Below are 21,542 nucleotides of genomic sequence, written 5' to 3' on the forward strand. Positions count from 1 at the left end.
AGGGCCGGGGGGCGGGGCCAGGACAGCATCCAATCAGATTGAGGACAGAAGCCTCACTCCCGGAAGAACACAATGCATTAGGGGCCCGACCGAATCCTATTGCCGGCTGGGTCTGGTCCATCTTGGTTCCGAGAGAGGAACTTGCTTCGCCTTCTGTTTCCTATGGAAAAAGGGGATTTGAGCAGGGCCTTTGGCAATGGGAAAGTGGAAGCCCCCTCAGCTCACAAAGGGATGTCAGACCCGAATTTTTGCCTGCGCTCAGATGCTTACTAGATGTACTCAGGGTAAGTCACTTAACTGCCGTTTGCCTCAGTTTCCTTATCTGTAAAATAATAACGGCTAACATTTATATAGTGCTTACTGTGTGCCAGGCACTGTGCTAAGTGCTTTAAAATTATCATCTCATTTCATCCTCACAGCAACCCTAGGAAATAAATGCTATTATTATCTCCATTTTACAGATGAGGAAACTGAGTCTAATTGCCTTTACCAGGATCACAGAGCTGGTAAGTATCTGAGGCTGGATCTGAACTCAGGTCTAACTGACTCCAGACTCAGCGTTCGATCCACTCTGCTACCCTGGGAATAATAACGGCACCTACCTCCCAGAATTGTTGTGAGGACAACATTTGTAAAGCTCTTTGCAAACCTTAAAGCAGTATATAATAGTAGCTATTATCACATCACACAACTACAAATGAAAGGGAACTCAGAAGTCATCTAGTCCATCCCCCCATTTTCCAATCATACAGCAGCTAGGAAACCTAAGATTGCATACACTTAAATCCAGGTCTTCTGACACCGTCCAGAGCTTTTCCCACACTGCCATGATGTTTCTCACTAAGAGTCTGTTCCCAATACATTATTGATTTTCTGAAGTTTGGTAAGCAGCTGAGGCCCAAAGAGGTTAAATGACTTGCCCAGGGATTCAGAGGTAGTAATTGGCAGTCAGAATTTGACCTGAAGGCCTGACTGCAGAGCCTGGGTTCTTCACACTACTAAAACTACACTTGGCTCCTCCACCCTTCCTAAAATGTCTTCTGACCATAGTTCAAAAGCTGGGGACAGAAGCCATGACTCCCTCACCCAATTGCAACAACTCCTCAGCCTCCACTTTCTTTTTAGTTAATTTTATTTTTTTCAGTTAACAAAACCCCACCTTTTCTCTCTACCCACTTCCTATCCCCATTGATAAAGGCAGGAAAACAAACCTTTGTAACAAATATGCATAGTCAAGAAAAACAAATTTCTGCTTTGGTCGTGTACAAAAAAATAGGGCTCAAAATGCACCCTGAGTACATAACCTTTCTGTCAGGTGAGGGGTAGCATGGAATTGTGATTGGTTATTGCACTGATCAGTTAAGTCTTTCAAAGTTGTTTGTCTTTACAGTGTTGTTAATGTAAAAATTGTTCTGGTTCTTCTCATTTCACTGTGCACCATTTCATACAAAGTCTTACCAGGTTTCTTTGAAACTGTTCCCTTCCTTTCTTACAGCACAATATTAATGATTAGTCATACCACAGTTCATTAGCCATTTCCCAATTGATGGGCACCCTTTCAGTTTCCAATTATTTGCCACCATAAAAAGAAATGTTATGCCTATTATACAGGGGTCCTTTTCCTCTTTTTTAAAATTTATTTTTAGTTTTCAACATTCACTTCCATAAATTTTAAACCTTTTCCTCTTTCATTGATCTCTTTGGGGTATAGACCTAGTAGCAGAAGGGTATGCAATTTGATAGCTTTGGAGGTATAGTTCCAAATTGCTTTCCAGAATGGCCTGACCAGTTTACAGTTCCACCAACAATGTAATGATGTACCTGTATTTCCATAACTCCTCCAGCAAATGTCATTTCCTTTTTTTCTTTTCTAGTCTTATCTGCTGGGTGGGAGGTGGAACCTTAGAGCTGCTTTTACTTGCACTTAGTTATTAGTGTTTTGGAACATTTTCTTCACATGGCTATTGATAGGTTGGATTTCTTCCCCTGAAAAACTACGTGTTCATATCCTGTGATCATTTATCAATTGGGGAGTGGTAGTCATTCTTACAAATATAAAGCAGTTCCCTATATATCTTGGAAATGAGATCTTTATTAGAGAAACTTACTGCAAAAGTTTTGTTTTCCTTCTAATTTTAACTACATTGGTTTTGCGTAAAAACGTTTAAATTTTGTCTTCAAAACTGTTTTGTTTACTATTCCCTATCCAGATATGAAAGGTATTTCCATCCTTATACCTCTAATTTGTTGTCCTCCACTTTTTTCTACTCAACTAATAAAAATCCCAAAAGGCAAGCAATGTATTTTCCCCTACCTATCTGCAATTTTTAGAGAGCAAATGTGTCTTGTGAGTACTCTGATACTTCCATGGGAAAGAAGGGGAAAAAAGCATTTATTAAGCACCTACTATGTGCCGTGCGCTGTGCCAACTTGCACTTTACAAATATCTCATTTGATCTTCACAACAATCCTTCAGGGTAGGTGCTTTTATTATCATTTTATAGTTGAGGAATCTGAGGCAATCAGAGGTTAAGTGACTTCCCCAGGGTCAGATAGGTATTGTCTAAGGATGAATTTGAACTCCAGTCTTCCTGACACCACCATCCTCTCACCAGCTGCCAGTGAAACTTGCCAGTTCTCTTGAGATGATCTTGTCAAATATTTTGTCAAACCTAAATAGCATTCACATTATCTGTCATTACACTGGTATCCCAGAACTGTAAGACTATGGGGATGATGGGAATATGGAGATGGGTTGTGGCACTGAGTGCTGACAGCAATAGACAGCATGTCAAAGCAAACTGGGCTGGGCCAGCCTCAAGTGGCTGGATTTGGAGATGAGGGAGCTGAACCAATGGAAATAACTACCTGGGTAAGATGAAAGAATACAGTTCAGGCTCAGCAACCCTTCCTAAATTAGGCTCAGAATGTAGAGCTAGCAAGGTAAAATAATTGCAGTGAATAGGGAGTCCGAGGGGAGCCTAGAGGTGAAGGGCAGATAGTCTAAGCCACAGCAGAGACAACTGAACTAGACTCAGGACAGAGTAACTGCTGGACCACAAAAAGAATGTGATTTACAGGTGTATGAACAACACAGCTAGATTAAAGGATCAAAAAGATCAGGGTGGAACAGCTACTGTTGGGACAGCTATGCTGGCCAAGCCCCTGGGAAAATATCAGAATGTTGAGTAGGACATTTTGTTTTCCAGTCTTTGAGAGCCTATGACATAACTGTAAACTACATGGAAACACATCAGGACAGAGGTCTCTCTCCCTCCTCCCTAATGAGCTTGCCCTCCAAACCCCAAATTTATTATTACAGCATATGTAAACATTCACAAGCTTATTTTTAAAGTTACATGCCTGGGGCAGCTAGGTGGCACAGTGAACAGAACACCAGCCCTGAAGTCGAGGACCTGAATTCAAATCCCACCTTAGACACTTGACACTTAACTAGCTGTGTGACCTTGGGGAAGCATTTAACGCCAAATGCCTTGCCTTCCCCCCTCCAAAAAAAAGTTACATGCCAATACCTTAGTTGTATGGCAGTCACCTTAGCTTCTCAAACCACATGAGTTCTGACAGACCCTATTAAGCTAGAAAGGTCAGTACCAGTACAGTAATGGACTAGTATGAAATGTCCAACCTAGTTAAGTTTTGAGAGGATCATTGCCATACATTTGACCACCAAAGTAACTATTTTTTGTCACATCGCTTCATAAAACCATCTACCACGGTACCTAGAAGTGCCTGCATTGGTGAAAGCCACTGACAAAATCATAGCTCTTCTTAAGTATATACCATTCCAGCCTGACTATCACCTTTTAGTCAAAAATTAGCAAAGAAAGGATACCCAAGACATGGTGATACACCAGCCTTTCTGAGATTTAGCATAGTATTCCAACTTGCTACTTTTGAAACTGGTCTAACCCCTCCCTCTACCATTTAACTGGTAATTCTCCCTCTTTCCAAAAAGCCAGGATAAGGAGAATTCACTCTGAACTCATGATATACAGGAACAGTGTTACTGTTTTCTTTAAAATACAACTATCCAGAGTCATGAACCATATAACCCATAAATCTTCTATGCCTCAAACATCAGAAATAGGAAAAATAATGCATATTCTAGGATGAAGGAGGTTTGGTAACTTCTAAGAATGATTCCTAAAGGCTGATACTGAGGAGACTGCCTCTTGGATGCTGTCCTATTTCTAATTGAGCCCTTAGGAATGTTTGTTCTAAACTGGGAGGGTCTCAAGATATTTAAGATCAACTCCAAGTCATACCAGGTTTCCTAAACTCTACTATTCTGCTTGGTTTCTAGTTTGGTAAGAATATTTATTTTGGGGGCGGCTAGGTAGCGCAGTGAATCGAGCACTGGCCCTGGAGTCAGGAGGACCTGAGTTCAAATCCAGCCTCAGACACTTAACACAAAAACTAGCCGTGTGACCTTGGGCAAGTCACTTAACCCCAAATTGCCCTCCCAAAAAAAAGCAAAAAAAAAAATTTAAGAATATTTATTTCATCTCAAACATCACAAATTACCAGAACAGGTTTTATTTCACTGGAAAATCCATACAAAGAACTGAATTTAGGACCCATGGAGAAAATATTACTGCATCTTAAATAAAATTTAACAGTTAGCAGCTCTGTGGGGGAAGAGAAAAGGGAAGAAAATGGATTGCCTTCAACTGCTCACTCTGTAGTTTCCTACCTTAACTTCACATCCCTTTGATATCCATAAGGGGCTCAAAGTATCCAGAGAGACCTGTGAATGACTTATAGGCAAGACCTTAGTAGCAATAGGCTGAAATGTCTGCTTGGGTCCCTACCTTCTAGAACTTTCATTGAAGAGTCTGAAAGTTGCCATGGTAGTTATTAAAAAAAAATGTACACACAGACAGTGTCAAAGACTCTCAGTTCTTCATTGATCTTTTCAACCACTCTTACGCACAGGCAGTGACATTTCAGATTTGAAGGATAAAATATACATATCAAAAAATATTTGTTATATAAAAAAAATCTCATTTCCTTGGTATCCAAGACCTGCTACCTGGTTTACAGTTATAGATGATCTCAGTGAAGCCAGGACTAACTGGACAGCAGTGAGGCTAGGGTGTCCTATTCGTGGCACTTCAGTGACACACGACATAGGAACTGTAAAAGAAAATCAGAAATCAAGGGAGCAGGTGAGTAGCCTTGGCTTATTAATCAATGGGCTAGGAGAGATGACTGGACACGGAAAAAGGAAGGCCATGAAATCAAGGCTGTGTCCTGATTAGCTGAAGCTCTTCCCCAGAGTACAGAAGGAACATTGTGTAGGCTTTGACCAAGACCTTCGTTGGGGGAAATGGGGTTTGTTTCTGTGTAGTCCAGTGGCTACTAACCTCAGCCTGATTGATGTGGCTGCCATGGAACTAAAAGAGAATATATTCTCAATTTTTTTTTTCCATCCAAAATCCAAGTAGCCAGGGTGTGACAGAGGGAAAGTACCAAGTAAGTGGGAAGAAAGAAAAGGGGTTGTACAGGAAAGAACTTTACACCAGCTTTTTGGCCTCAAAGAAACTCTTGAGGTGTCGCATCTGCCAGATGCCAGTGAGGATGAGGATAACAGTCTGAGCAATGGACCACCACAGTACTCTCTGGTTGGTGCTCTCGCTGGTCATACGGAAGCGTTCTTCACGATACTGTAGGAGACACAAGAGATACATATGTAGCCACAGGGAATGGACACTTCTAATTTATAAGATTAAAACAACATGGCTCCTCCCTCCTATATTATAATTCTATTTCAGGAATGAATAGGATTATTCCTGCCATGCAGAATACTAGAATCCTGGAGATTTTCTGTTTATTTTTTAAAGCTAGAAGTCACATGTGGCCTTAAGGTCACAGGTTCTGCACCCAATTCTTGAATAATCCCCTCATTTGGAAAATGGGGCCAGAGGGATGATATGAGTTGCCAGAGGTGACACCCTAGTTAGGGTCAGTTAGGACTAGAAACTCAGCACTCTAGAATCCTCATTTGGTCCTCTTCCCACCATATCACACCAACTTTTATTGCCTTTGGTTAAACACAGGTTCACCTCTTCCCCACTGCAATTTCCTGCTATTATATTCCTGCACTACAGCTCCAAAGGTTTCTAGTTGCAATGCCAACATCTGAAAAGAAAACAGACTCCCTTAGATTCAAAAGCAGACCCAAGGAGGACCCACAGAGTTACTGTTCTTATCAGGTTTCAAATAGCCTCTTTGTTGGAAGCCTGAATTTCTACAATAGTAATAATAAAAATAATCACATTTATAGAACACTTTACAGTCTAAAAGCGCTTTCCTCACAAAAATTCCTTAAGATAAGTAGTGGAAATATTGTTATTCTCATTTTAGAGATGAGGAAACTGAGGCCCCAAGTGACTTCTGCCAGTCACAGAGCTAGGAAATGTAAAAACTTGAACTCAAATTCAGGCCTTCTGACACCGAGTCTAGTACTCTTCCCACTATGCCATGCTATTTCTGACAAGCATTTCTTCCTCACATGTTATGAGCTTCCCAGAATCTGGGAAGAACCTATACATCAGCTTTCAGGTTCTGGCTGGTGTAGGAAGTAATCAGCTTCCAACCAGGACAAGGCACTGCCCTTACCCGCTGGTAGTTCTGTTCCTTTTGGATCTGTTCCACCTGATCAAGCAACTGGCGCGCACGGAGTTGTAGTTCCGTTAATTTATCCTTGGCAGCAATTTCGGGGTAGTTGTTGGTGTGCTCACCAACCTGAATATCCAGATGTACCCTCTAGGGAAAAAACAAACATACACAAGGTCTCTGAGTGATAAGGCCTCAGAGAATGTATGTGTAGTCTCTAAAGATTTGCTAACCTAGGCATTTAAACTGTCCTAGGGAGTACATTAAAAACACCATTACCCATATATATCAGGAACTAGTTCCTGGATAGGAAGTTTCTCAACATTCTTAATGCCTCTCTCCTTAGCAATATATTATATGTGGAGATAAAAGCAGCCCCCACCTTCCACTCAGAACAGGGAACAGATCTGGGGGAAGCAGTAATTCTTCAAAGGGGCAGATTCCCTTACTAGTTTGCCGCCTGCAAAGATGGTCATTCGAGTAGAATTGGAGTGCAGGCAGATCTGGTGGTCACCTGGGGTATGGGAGGTGAAGGTAAATCGGCCTTCTGAACCATACTGCCGTGATAACACCACCTGCAAAAGAGTGACAATGAAAATCTAACCCAACCAGCATCTACCATCCTTATTCCCCCTCCCATAAGCCTAATCATTTCACACCCTTGGTTCAAATGGGTTCAAACCTTAAATGGCTCCCCAATACTGATTTAATAAAGTCCAAATATCCAAGGCCCTCTTCTTCAACTTGGTCTCAACCTACCTTTCAGAATTTATGTCCACTACTCTTCCTACAATCCAGCCAAACTAGACTATCTGCTCTTCTTGGAAAAAGTCTTGTTCTTTACTTAATGCCTTTACTCATGGTCTACTTTCCATCTGAAATGTCTCTCTTCCTATGTAGAACTATGAAAATCCAAGCTATCCTTTAAGGCCCATTGCAAAAGTTATGTCCTAACGGTAGCCTCTTCTGTACCTCTCACAAGATATGATCTCTCCCTTCTCTGAATGTCATATCATTTTATTTGTCTCTCACTTATAACATATAACATTCTTAAATTACAGTTGTGTGTTTATCCTATCCTTCCCAACTAGTTTTAAGTTCCTAGCAAGCAGGGGCCATGTCTTACTCATCTTTGCAACTCCCACTGTAGAACTACATGTAGCAAATAGTCAAAAAATGTTTTCAAACCAAACAGAATCAACTCCAAAATTCTGAGGTCAACAGTGACCCCAGGGAAGCCAACTGTTAATGCCTGCTCTCTGCCACACAAAAGTTCAGTTTAGAATATGGAGAGCCCGACATGGAGGCTATCCTTGATGTGAATCAAAGACCAGTTCAGTTCACTAAGCACTTGTCAAGTGCCTATTGTATATCAGACACAGAAGATACTAAGGACTCAAAAACAAAATCAAAATAGTCCCTGCCCTCAAAAAGTTCAAATTTTCTTGAGAAGGGGGACTATTATATATAAAGTACACGTAATTGTAAAGTACAAGTAATATCAGAGACTAACAAATGGGGAAGTCAATAAAGATCTCTTGTAGGAGAATTGTAAAAAGCACTTAATCTAGGGAATAACCTTAACAGGGGATCTACAACCTATTTTTTTCAATGTTCTGATAACTTATTTCAATATAATTTATTCCCTTTTTATCCCTACATATTCTCTTTAACAACATTATTCTGATAAGGGGTCCTTTGGCAGGTTGCCTGTCAAAGAGGCCTATGACAGACAAAAGGTTAGATCCACTGACAAACTGAAGCTTGTAAGGAGCACTTAAGCTGAGCCTTGAAGGGAGCTAAGGCATTCAAGAGGCTGAGGTAAAGAAATGCATTTCAGATACTGGGTACAGACTGCAAAGGCAGAGAAGCAGGAGATAAAAATGCTCTGCAAGAGGACCAGCAAGTGGATCTCACCTTTCCATCTGGATCCTTCACTTCCACATGCATCCCCAGCCCTGGGGTGGAAGGCAGGAAGGTCTCTGTCTGCTTATCCCATAACTGGGTGCGGTAATTCCCTGCAGAGCAGATGAGTTCTCTATCACAACACACCTAGCAACGGTGAGTCTCCCAGGACACCTGTCCCACAGGGGCTGAACGCTACCGGGTGGGTGGGAGTGGGAGGGGAGCTGGGTGTCCACGGATTATGGGTGAGCCTAGAGAAGGGCCCCTTCTGGGGACAAGTTACCACTCCTGGGCCGCCCCAAGGAGGCGAATTTGGGGATCTGAGGGTGGCTGCACCCAGCCCGATTGTGGGCTGGAGACAGGGCATAGGGGAAGATGAAGGAGATCCAGTCCGGGTTAGGGCCAGTGCCAAGGATTGGTTTCTTTCTGAGGCGGAAGGTCAGAGGTCAGAGTCTGGGCCGGCGCCGGGGTAGAAAGTGAGGAGCTGCCCCCCACCCCACTGCTAACCGATAACCATGGTCTCGTCGGGGATTTCCTCGATGAAGCAGCGTTTCTCCGTCTCTCCGATGTGGAAGTAAAGCCCCTGCACTGAAGCCAAGGCCAGCCAGAGCAGCAGCAGCAGCGCTCGGTGCCACATCGCAGCCCGCAGTCGCCTGGCCCAAACACCTGCCATAGCTGACGGCCCAGCCGCCCAGCGCGCCTGCGCGACGAACCATCGCGCAGGCGCTTCCCGCCCAGGACCACTACAAGGCAACTCCGCACACAGCTACAGCCAGAGAAAACACGACATGCGCACTGTTGCTCTGGCCTCTTCACCCTTCCCAGTCGCTTTTCTTAGAAACAACTGAGCCTACATAGAATCCTCCGCCCTCCCCATCAGGGAAGAAATTTACATGCACGAAGACTATAGAGTGGGCGGGTGTCATTACTGCCTCCACTCCTCCGCAGTGGAGTTTGGAATTATCGTCTAGTGTTAGAATTGGTGGAGCAACCGGACCTGAACCACGCTAATAGGGCAACGGACGGACGGTGAGAGAGGAACTTTAAAAGTGCTGTAGTAAATCAACAAGCATTTATTAAGTTTGTTATGTGCCGGGCACAGAGAAGGCAGCTAGATAGGGGAGTGGATAGAGCATTGCAGGGCCTCTGGAAGACATGAGTTCAGGTCCAGCCTCAGACGCTTACTATAGCTGTGTGATACTGGGCAAGTGAATCTCTTTTTGCCTTAGTTCCTTCATCTGTAAAATGGGAATAAAAATAATAGCACCTATCTTCCAGGGTTGTTGTAAGGCTCAAAGGACATAATTCTCAAATGTTTATTATAGTTCCTGGTGCATAGCAATGACTGTACAAATATTAGATATTATTATAGCTTAAAACAATTATAAGAAGCACTGGATTTAGTCCAATGTCCTTACTTTGTGGATGAGGAAACTGAAGCCGAAATGGGTAAGTGATCTGCCCAAGGTCCAGGGTTGTCCTAGAGCTAGTTCAAACAGGCTCACCAGAATTGAAACTTTTAGTGTCAGCCAAAATCCTCAAACATTTACTTTATTGTTTTGTTGAATATCTAGATATAATTATTTCAAAAATGCTAATAATGCCAATTTAACTTAAAAGTGTATCCTGCAATACTTTTTTTTTGAAGAGTCAGTTGTTAAAACATTCACCAGCACACAAATTGCTATGGCCACATACATATTATCAATTAAATTTCATAGGATTATAGGGCTAGAGTTAAAAAGAAAATCAGAGGCCAACTAGTCCAGCTCCCTCATTCTGCAGATAAAAAAGCTGAAATCAAATGCTGTCAATTGGAGCTGGAAGAAATCAGGAAATAGTGCTGACAGAATCTATGACAAATCTGTATTGTCTGGTCTCCAATCCTACTCCTTCCCAATTGGTTCTCTACACCGCAGTAGTTCAAACCTTACCTCTTCTCTTCTCAAGTCTCCCACTGTACTTGCCCAGTGCTGTCAGCTGAGGACCTGTTCTCCTACTTTGCCTATGTTCTTATTGATGGTATTGAATACTCTACCTTTGGTGACAACTATGAAGGAATAGGAGGTTGGGCAGAACTTCCAGGTTCAGTCCGTGGCCAGTCTTCCTTTCCAGAGGGAAGATGAATGATGCCAAACCCAGGTTATTTAAGGAAAAGACTTGGGAAGACATGATAAGAGCTGACAGTCTCCATCATGTCCCTGTCCCTAGCTTACTAGAGACTTCGGTGGGAATTTTCTCATGGGTAAGATCCAGAACTGTCTCTCTGGGTTAAGGTGAGAGGGGTAGCTAAGTGGTACAGTAGATAGAAGATAGAATACCAGCCCTGGAGTCAGGAGGATCAGAGTTAAAATTCAGCCTTAGATACTTGCTAGCTATGTGACCCTGGGCAAGTCACTTAACCCTGATTGCTTAAAAAAAAAAGTCACTAGTGAAATTTTATGTTTTAGCTGAAGTAAAAAAAGTAGCAACGCTGATCTCAGATGAAGGAAAATCAAAAACAGATCTAATTAAAAGAGATAATGAAGGAAACTACATCTTGCCATAGGGACCATAGACCATGAAGTAATATCAATACTAAACATATCTGCACCAAGTGGTATAGCATCCAGATTTTTAGAGAAGTTAAGTAAGTTACAGGAAGAAATAGCAAAATTAGTAGGGGACCTCAATCTCCCGCTCTCGAAATTAGATAAATCTAACCATAAAATAAACAAGAAAGAAGTAAAGGAGGTGAACAGAATTTTAGAAAAATTAGATATGATATATATCTGGAGAAAACTGAATGGGGCCAGGGCATCTAGATGGCACAATGAGTAAAGTGCCGGCCCTGGAGTCAGGAGGACCCAAGTTGAGTTCGGTTCCAGCCTCAGACACTTAACACATACACACACACACACAAACTAGCCGTGTAACCTTGGGTAAGTTACTTAATCTCTTTTTGCTTAACTTAAGTTAAGTTACTTAACCCCAACTGCCCTCCAAAAGGCAAAAAAAAAAAAGAGAGTACATGACACCTACACAAAAACTGACCATGTATTAAGGCATAAAAAAGCCTCACAATCCAATGTGGAAAGACAGAAATATTAAATGCATCCTTTTTAGATCATGATTCAATGAAAATTACATGTAAAGAAGGGCCGTGGAAAGGTAGACTAAATATTCATTGGAAACTAAATAATCTAATTCTAGAGAATGAGTGGGTTAAATAACAAATCATAGAAACAATGAATAATTTCATCAAAGAGAACAATAATAATGAAACAATATACCCGAAACTTGTGGGATGCAGCCAAAGCAATTATTATGGGAAATTTTATGTCTCTACATGCTTACGTGAATAAAATATAGAAAGAGGAGATCAATTAATTGGGCATTCTAAAAAAGCTTAAAAAAAAAGAACAAATTTTAAAACCCTAATTACATTCCAAATTAGAAATTCTGAAAATCAAAGGAGAGATTAATAAAATTGAAATTAAGAAAACTATTGAAATAATAAATAAAACTAAGAACTGGTTCTATGAAAAAAAACAATAAAATAGATAAACCTTCATTAATTTGATTTTAAAAAAAGAAAATCAAATTACCAGTATCAAAAAATGAAATAGGTGAATTCACCACCAATGAAGATAAAATTAAAACAATAATTAGGAATTATTTTGCCCAACTGTATGCCAATAAACCTGACAATCTGAGTGAAATGGATGAATATTTACAAAAATATAAATTGCCTAGATTAACAGAAGAAGAAATAAAATGCTTAAATAACCACATTTCAGAAAAAGAAATAGAACAAGCCATTAATGAACTCCATAAGAAAAAAATCTCCAGGGTCTAATGGCTTGAGCTGAGTTATCTTACTCCCATTAGGAGAGCTCCTTCATTCTGTATTGTTTGGTATATATTCTCCTATGTATACTTTCTCTAATTTCTGTTTTACTGTGATTTTGATAAATGGATTTCTTTATTATTTACTATGTGTTCATTGTGAAACTGGTATTTGGTGGGAAAGGGGTAAAGCATTGGATATATATGTCAAGCTTGGGGGTTCTTTTTCCCCAATAATAATGAGACAGTGTGATTAGAAGTTAGAATGAAACTATTCATATTCCATAGACTAATGATATTTAAGGAAGAAGATAGATATAATTCTAACCAAGGTACTCCCTCTTTCTGAGGAGAGGACAGTGATAGCCTCTGGCTCCAACTCCCTATTTCCTTTCCTGCAAAAATGAAAGTCTTCCTTGGAAAAGGATGGAAGGAAAAGAGTCTACAGATGCCTATTCTGCCTCCTTTGGACTAACAATAGCCTTCTCTACACCTAAGGAATTGAAGAAGCTTGCCCAAGCTTTATCTTCTCCCCTTCTCATCTCACATTCTACATAATCATGCCCCCACTATTTCCTCCTTTACTCCATTCTCTAGTGAAGAGTTGGCTCCCCTACTAGTGAAGGCATCTGTGTTAAAACTGTGTCTTGTTCTGTTTCCCCTGATCATAGCCCCTCTTCTTTATTTATTTTTTTTTGGCGGGGGGGAGGAGAGGCAGGGCAATTGGGGTTAAGTGAATTGCCCAAGGTCACACGGCTAGTACGTGTTAAGTGTCTGAGGCCAGATTTGAACTCAGGTCCTCCTGACTCCAGGGCCGGTGCTCTATTCACTGCATCACCTAGCTGCCCCAAAATTATTTATTTATTAATTAGGTTGATCCACCTTGGAACAGGTTGCTGAATGGACAATGTTTTCCAGAATCCAGATAATACTTCCAAATGATAGGAACTCTTTAAGTCATGATGTTGGACTATGCCTTTCTTGGGAGAGAAAAAATTAAAAACACTATGAGACTATCTTTCTTAATCATCCATATCCTGCCCTCAAATGGGGTGGGTGTTCCCCAAAGTTCTGACTTGGGCCTCTCCTCTCTTCCTCCCTTCTCTCAGTGACTTCTTCAGTTCCCATAGGTTCAAATATCATCTCCATGAAGATTTCACTAAAAACACACACATATCTGTCCATAGTCTCTTTCCTGAGAGTGCCAACTGCCTTTAAGGCACTTAGAACAGGATATCCTACAACTTAAACTCAATGTGTCCAAAAAAACCTCATTATCTCTTCCCTCAATTCTACCCCTCTTCTGACTAGAATGTACTCTTTTCACATCTACCTCTTTAAAAACCTAGTTTTTCCCACAACTCAGCTCAAAGGCTCCCTTCTACCTAGAGTTTTCCCTAATCCCTCCTTTTATTAGTACCTTCTTCCTTTAAAATAACCTTGCATTATTGCTGGTGGAGTTGTGAACTGATCCAACCATTCTGAAGAACAATCTGGAATTATGCCCAAAGGGTTATAAATAATTTCATACTTTGACCCAGCAATACCACTTCTAAAGTTGTATCCCAAAGAGATGATAGAAGTGGGAGGAAGACCCATATGTACAAAAATATTTATAGCAGCTCTTTTTGTAGTGGCAAAGAATTGGAAATTAAGGGGGTGCCCATCAATTGGGGAACGGCTGAACAAGTTGTGGTATATGTATGTAATGGAATACTAGTGTGCTATAAGAAACGAGGAGCAGATGGACTTCATATTTATCTGGAGAGGCTTATATGAACTGATGCTGAGTGAGAAGAGTAGAACCAGGAGAAATTTGTATACAATTATAGACACAACGTATTTTTGATGACCAACTTTGATAGACTGACTCTTCTCAGCAACGCAGGGTTATAAGTCAACCCCAAAAGACTCATGATGGAGAGAGATGCCTACATCCAGAGAAAGAACTGCGTTTGAATCCAGATTGAAGCAAACTACCTGCTCTTTTTCTTTTTCTTGTTTGGTTTTGTTTCCTTGTTCCCATTGTTCATTCCATTTGATAATCAACAATCCTTCTTTATAAACTGATTAATGTCTAATGTGAAAGTATTTCCAGATCCTGTGCTTGATTTTATGCCATCATGGGGTGGGGGGGAGGGTAGGGAGGGAGAGAAAATTTGAAACTCAAGGAATTGTGGAACTGAATCTTGTAAACTAAAAGTAAACAAACAAATTAATAAAGACCAAAAAAAATTTAAATAACCTTGCATTTATATTAAACATTTCTTATATGGACTTTTATATCTACACTTTTTCTTTCCTAATGGAATGTAAACTCCTGAGGGCAAGGATTATTTCATTTTTGTTCCAGTACCTTTAGTGCCTAGCATAATGACAGGCACATAATAGGTACTTAATAAATGCTTGATAATTTATTGATTTACCATTATTCCCACCAGCCTTGTAGTTGATTCACTATTAAAAAACTATTATTGAAGTGAGGAAAAACATTCGTAATGTTAGAGTTTAACAAAAACATTTTTATCCAACACTGACCCAAAATTTTCTTTAGATTTGTAATCACATTTTAAGTGACTACATAATATGTAAATGTTTTTATTCTTAAAACTATAACAATATACCTGAAAAATACTGCTCATTTAACTTAGAATTTTATAAAAATGTAATTACCCAGTTTGTTCAACAATGAAAAAAATGAGATACAGATTTTTCTCTTCATTAGTGTGCTAGAAATGGAAGGTTCCACTTTAGGCTTTCTCCTAATATTGCAAGATCCTACTGCACTGGGCCAGAACAAAATTTTTCTGGCAAACAACTGGTTTCACTTATGCTCAACATATATATATATATAGTGCTATAACATCATCCGAATATATTGTGCTCTAACATCACAAAGAAGCCTTGGAGGAAAATGACTGATGTTCAAATCACACTCTACTTTAAGCACCAGAAGCATACTCAATTCTTCTGATGCCGCTAAAGTAATTTAGACATTTGTTACTCTGACCATGCCGCTTATTCCTTTAAACTTTTAAGATATCTTTTCTCCGGGTCCAAGTTCACAATAGTTTGTGGTGGAATTATGAGTAAAATTAGTATGAGAATGATCAACAGGGAGAAGTGGGTGATGATATGCCAAAGTCATCTCCCATTCTTTGTAGTTCTTTGTAGGAGTTGTAGTTTAATATGGTAGAAGAGTAGTTTATAGGCTGTTTCAGACAGAGCCTCTTGAATTATCTTTCTGCACTTCAATGGAGATATCAAAGGTCCAAAGACTGGTCCTCAGATTTGCAGCGATAGAAACTCCATTTTATTCCTTCATTTAAGAGCTAACCAAGTAGTGGAGGACCAATACATATTAACAACTCAAGAGATTTGATTAATGAAGCTAAAATGTTCATATATTAATGTACAATGAAGAAATATAACTAATGAATGGACCAAAGTATGGCTGGCCAATGCCTCTTCTTTCCAGTCAGAAAGTCTAATTGGAAAACACAGTTAAAAAAAAAAAGTCTGTTGGTACATACAATCTGAGTAAGGAGAGTTGGATAGTAATGGATAGTGTCATCAAACTTTTAATAGACTGATGCAACCACCTACTTCAAAAGGTTATTGAAGATCAAATAAGATAATGTGAAAGCCTTTCAAAAACTATAAAGCAATATGCAAACATAAAACATTTTTTTGCTCTTTTAATGTTTTAAATGTTCCAAACTTCAAGTGGTTGTTTAGTTGGTTGTCCCTCATTCTCAACAAGACCAAAATGACATCACTATGTTAGAGTCAAGTTACAATGTGTCTGACTGTGGCTGATCAGACCAATATGAGCTCAGAATGCTCTATACAGGTCAGGCACAAATAGACCATGTGAACATTTGGAGTGGGTTCTCTAGATTTGAGCATCTAGAGACTTCAAATGGTACAAAGTAGGACAACTATTCATCTGTGACTTATTAGTTAAGTGCTATAGAGTTGCCTGAGGCACAAAAATTTAGTGAATGCTCAGGCTCAGTGAATGTTTATCTATATATCTTACAATACCAGACTGTTTCTATAATCCTGTAGTACTCAACAAAACTATTTTATGCGAATCTGATCTAGCCACTAAGGTGCTATGCTGTTGGCCCCAGGGGAATTACAACCAGTATGATTCTGGGACGTCCCTGGGCCATACTTTCCTTATTTGTAAAAATTAGTACATAGTTTAATGGTCTCTAAAATGCTTTTTAGTCCTTCTCCAGGAGTCTCAGTGATTCTTTCATAAGACAGTAAAACACTATGTCTTTGCTTTTATCTTTTTTTGTAGAGGTGGGGGTAATACATAAAAATGAGAGGAAGTCTCATAGGCCCTTAAGGAACTTTCTGGTAGACAAACTCATTTGAAACAATTAGAAAAAAACAGGACTGTATATTAAGAGTGGCAAATGGCCCTCAGAGATCATCTAAATATTCCTCACTCCCCTTCCAGGAGCCAGACTGATAGAAGAGTCAGTCAACTGTTAGGTTTTCAGTCAGCAAATTCTACAAATCAGACCTTAATTTATTATTTTGTTGATTGTTTAGACTTAAGAAAGCTAAGGAGAAAATGTTAATAATGTTAATGAGACCTTTTGGAGAGCAAGTTGTTAAACGTTTATCAGCATGCCTCTTTCTATTAGTTACTAGTACCCTATTCACTCTAATTGTTTATTAAACACTTTTGTTTTTATTTTTCTGGGTTGGTATTATTTACTCCCAGCTGAATATGAGCTCCTAGAGAACAATCTTTCTTTCTTTTTCCTTCTCTCTCCCTAACCTAGCACATAGTAGCTGGGTAATATATCTCTCTTAAATGAATTAATCTCGTAATTTTTCAGATGGAATTGAGGCCCAGAGAGATTAATTGACTTCCCCAAGGTCACATAAGTAAATAGTACAGTTGGAATTTGAAACCTTGTCCTTTGATTTCAGATCTTATGAACATAGATCTTTACATGGACGAAACAGGTCTCTTTTTAGTGTAAGGCAACATAGTTGCCAAAATATATAATTAAGCCAATTAGAGTGGCTGGAAAGAGGGTCTGGTCTTGAAGACAGGAGATCTGAAATGAAATTCTGTCTGTCGTTTAATCTGCTTGTGCTTATTTGTATTCCAATTAAGTTTTTAAAAGCAAAGTTACTGATTTTCTGAGTCTTAAAAAAAATTGTCCAACTAACCTATGTGCCACTCTAGTCCCTCTTTTCTGTGCCCTCATCTTTGATTTCCTTTTACCAGTTTCCAGGATGCTGTCTCCAGTTCTACTACTTCGAGCCTCAGATATTCAGTTCTTCGTTTACAAAATATGAGTGTTAAACAAAAGACCTTTAGAGTCTTTTCCACCTCTAATACTCTATAAATCTTTGGAATTTTTTTGACTGCACTCATTTCCAGCTTCTTTGGCTTCTCCAACTGCACTCATTTGGGGCTTCTTTCAACTTTTCCCTCCCAACCCCCTTCAACTTTTTTGTATAGTCCTCATTAGACTGTAAGCTCTTTTGAGAGCAATAACTATCTTTTTGCATTTGTATCCCCAGAGTTTAGCACAGTGTCTAGCATATAGTAGTACCTTAATGAATGTTTATTGACTGTAGTCTGTAATACTGACTAGAGTTATTAAGCTTTTGTGTAGAGGGTGTAGCTTATGATTCAAAATATACATAATGCTTCCCTGTCAGACAATATTCTTCCTTGGCTATTTTCCCCCCAGGGCAGCTAAGTGGCACAGTGGCTAGAGTGCAAGTCAGGAAGACCTGAGTTCAAATTTGACCTCAGATACCTACTAGCTCTATTAAATCACTTAACCCTGTTTTCCTTAGTTTCCTTCTCTGTAAAATGAGCTCTGGAAGGAAATAGTAAACCACTTCAGTAACTTTGCCAAGAAAACCCCAAATGGAGTTAGGAAGAGTTGGACACAACTAAACAACAAAAAGTTTTTGTTGTTGTTGTTTAAAACCTAGCACAAACAAGTTAAATGACCTAGAGTCACACAACTAGTGAGTAACCCAAGAATAATCTGAATCCAAGACTTCCTGAGGTAAAGTCCAGCAGTCTAGCCACTATACCAGGACACCTCTATAACAATTGTTCTTAACTGTTTATGTCATTGTTCCCTTTGGCATTATAGCGAAGCCTACAGACAGACCTCTGAACAATGTTTTTAAATGCATCAAATAAAATACAAAGAATTACAAAGGAAAGCAGTTATATTGAAATAATATATGTCATATTAAAAAAAAAACTTCAGAATCCCCATGTTAAAGAGGTCGATGCTCTATAACCTATATATACTTATTTCTATTATCTCACGAAAAAATTAATGTTTCACTAGTGCAATTAAGCGACTGATAAATGCCCGCAGTACTGAATTTAACTGACTAAGGAATTATACCATCTCAAATGAGGTTCCAGCCCTTGCTGTCAACTTCTAAGTAGGACCCAACCCAGCAGGACAGGGCTGGGCACTAACAACTAAGACTAAGCGCCGTATGACCCGTACCCGTACGGAAAGAGTTGAGAACCCACGTGTGGGCGGGGACCCCAGTTGCCTCCCTAGTTCGCCCCATCTTTTCTACCACCTTCTCCCTGCTGCGCTCCAGGGGTTGCGCCGAGTCTAGCACGCGCGCCCTTCTACTGTCACAACATTCCATTGGCCCCAGACGTCGCAGAGGCGCTGAACACTGTGACGTCACAACCCGGGCAGAGTCGTCTCCGTCCCTAGAGGGTGCGTCCCGGGTTAGGCCTCACAATCAACCGCGGGCCCAGGGGAGGAAGGCCCTACTGAGAGATAGCTATCTGGTTTCACACCCCGGGAATCTAGAACTAGGGGGTGGGACAAGTGGGTGAACGAGAGGAGGTGGTAAATTGAGAGCCCAGGGGCGGTGCTTCCACTTCTCCAGGATCAGAGGGGGCGGGATAGGCTGCGTGGTGACGTGACACGCTGGGGCGGGAGGGGGCGGGGCGAAGATACTGGTGTTGCCGAGAGTGGGGGAGTCGGTACCTCATTCCCGGGTGGAGCCGGAGTCGGAGACAGGTAACTCCTCTGCTCTTTCTGTTTGCCAAGGACTGGCGCTGGGGTCAGGACTCGGCTTTTGCCCTGTGGGTTACAGGGGCAGGACAGCCACAAGCTAGGAGCACGGACGTTGTGTCCTTGCAGCCGCCGCCCGGGTGACTTGGCCTGCCGGCTGGAGGGGGAGGGGGTTGGAACTGAGGGGGGGAAAGAGGGAACGGGGTAGGGAGGAGAGTCAGAACCAGGATGAGGCGGAGGGGAGACGGGTGGGGATGGGAGAATTCTGAAAGACTATCACTGGAGCCAATGGGCGAGGCCGGCGCGGTTTGCGGGAGAAGATTGGCGGCTGCCGGCGCGCGCTGCGGGTCCCGCGCGGGCGCGGCGAGGCTTCTTATTGGTCGCCTGGGATGATGGGGAGGGGTTACTTCGGCGGGCGGATGTGAGGGAACCAGTTGCTGCCTTCTCTCCTGTGACCCACAAGGTCGAGGGGAGAGCGTCACGTGGGCAGAGGAGAGGAGGTGATCTTGTCCGGACACCTTGTCCCGTTTGTCCCTTTCTTTTCTTAGCCTAGTGTCCAGGCCACTCCCACCCCTATCCCTCCAATCCCGGGCACGCCCTACAGTTCCTTCGAATGTGCCGCAGCCTTGAGGGTAGAACTCGCCCTCCCTTCTGCCGGGAGACCCGCCCCGTCCCGCCCTGGAGTCCCGCCCACCTGGCTGTCCAGCCCGGCTGGACTGGAGAGCGTCCGGCGGAGGCCAGGCTGGGACGTTGTAGCCGCCTTCGGGTCTTGTTTGTGCCCGGGTCTGACAAAGCAGGAGAACCCTAGAGGAACCTACGTCTTGAATATGCATTTCCGGCCGGACTCTTGGTTCCTTAAATTTTGGGGCTAAGGGAGGTCTGGAGTATGCTGGAGTCCAGTTTTTACAACCACAAAGTTATTCTTTTAAAGTCCTTTGGTTTTCTCTAAAACTATGGAAGGGGCAGAGTTCTGGAAGGGGCACACTCATCAAGGACTTCAGTTTTTTATCTCCTATCTCCGACCTTGCAATTGCCCATCAATTTTCTTTCCTAAAAAGGCTGTTAAGATATTGTCTGCTTCTCTTTCCAAGCCTCTAGGAAGGAGAAAGATAGTAGTTACAAAGTACTTTTGAACAGACCTAACTGAGTGGCACCTTTTCGTAAGAGCTTACATGTTCTAGGAAGAATATCTTTGTGACAAAGTAACACTTAAAATGTTATGAGGTTGGCCAGCTGATGACCTTTCAGACCAGGCTCGTGATGGAATGGAAAGACTTAGGATTTTGAAAGAAGAGATTTAGGTTTGAATCCATGCTCTTCTATCTGCTACCTATGTGTGACCTTGGAAAAAATAATTTCACTCTTCGTTATTTTATTTCTCTTTTTTTTATGGAGATAACATTTGCTCCCCTCCCCCAATTTTAAAATATTTTTATTTAAATTTTTTCGTTCCAAAATCTATCCCTCCCTCAAGTTCTTCCCCTCCACACTTCCTGAAACAGTAAACAATCAGATATAGGTTATACATGTGCACTTATGTAAAACGTTTCCACGTTAGTCATTTTGTACAAGGAGACTCCAATAAAAGAAAAAGATGAAAGAAAGAAAGTGAAAAATAGCGTGCTTCAGGCTGTATTTAGTCATTATAAGTTCTTTCCTCAGGAGGCATAGTATGTGTCATCATTAGCCCCTTGGGGATTATCATGGATCATTGTATTGCTGAGAATAACTAAGTCACAGTTCTTCATCTTAACATGTTACTGTTACTGTGTATAATGTTCTCCTGGTTCTATTCACTATGAATCAGTTCATGTAAGTCTTTCCACGTTTTTCTGAAATCATCTTGCTAGTCTTTTCTTAAAGCACAATAATATTCCTTTACAGTCATATACCACAGCTTATTTAACCATTCCCCAATTGATGGGCATCCCTTTGGTTTCCACTTCTTAGCCACCACAAAAAGCTGCTATAAATATTTTTGTACAAATAGGTCCTTATCCCTTTTTTTGAATGTCTTTGAGTCTTCCTCATTTTCTTGAAAGGTTAGATAGTGGACTAAATGGCTTCTAAGGTACCTTCCAACCCTGTATCTCTGATCCTAAAGAAGGAAGGGAATTTGTA

At 41.0% G+C, this 21,542-nt stretch overlaps 2 protein-coding genes and 1 long non-coding RNA gene across 5 annotated transcripts in view; 2 read left to right on the forward strand and 1 right to left on the reverse strand.

The window, feature by feature from the left end:
- Positions 1-47: 47 nt before the first annotated feature.
- LOC138149052 (uncharacterized) lies at positions 48-14,463 on the forward strand. Its single transcript, XR_011165229.1, has 3 exons — positions 48-284; positions 462-506; positions 14,253-14,463. It is a non-coding gene; the product is annotated as an uncharacterized lncRNA (long non-coding RNA).
- TMED4 (transmembrane p24 trafficking protein 4) lies at positions 4,542-9,278 on the reverse strand. Its single transcript, XM_069071877.1, has 5 exons — positions 9,052-9,278; positions 8,557-8,657; positions 7,089-7,214; positions 6,643-6,789; positions 4,542-5,687 (listed from the first exon to the last, which is right to left on the reverse strand). The coding sequence occupies exons 1-5, from the start codon at positions 9,215-9,217 to the stop codon at positions 5,538-5,540; spliced, it is 690 nt and encodes a 229-aa protein (XP_068927978.1). The 5' UTR covers positions 9,218-9,278; the 3' UTR covers positions 4,542-5,537.
- A 4,824-nt stretch (positions 14,464-19,287) lies between the features above and the next one.
- Positions 19,288-21,542, forward strand: part of OGDH (oxoglutarate dehydrogenase) — a 105,493-nt gene continuing 103,238 nt past the window's right edge. For all 3 annotated transcript variants that reach the window (XM_069071879.1, XM_069071880.1, XM_069071878.1), the window contains exon 1: positions 19,288-19,427. The gene's annotated coding sequence lies outside the window, so the exon portion shown is untranslated. The remainder of the gene's footprint in view (positions 19,428-21,542) is intronic.

The sequence above is a fragment of the Petaurus breviceps genome, unplaced genomic scaffold, assembly GCF_028583685.1.
Source record: "Petaurus breviceps papuanus isolate PSGF00001 unplaced genomic scaffold, PetGlider_PUasm1.0 90845, whole genome shotgun sequence".
In the NCBI taxonomy this organism is placed as follows: Eukaryota; Metazoa; Chordata; class Mammalia; order Diprotodontia; family Petauridae; genus Petaurus; species Petaurus breviceps.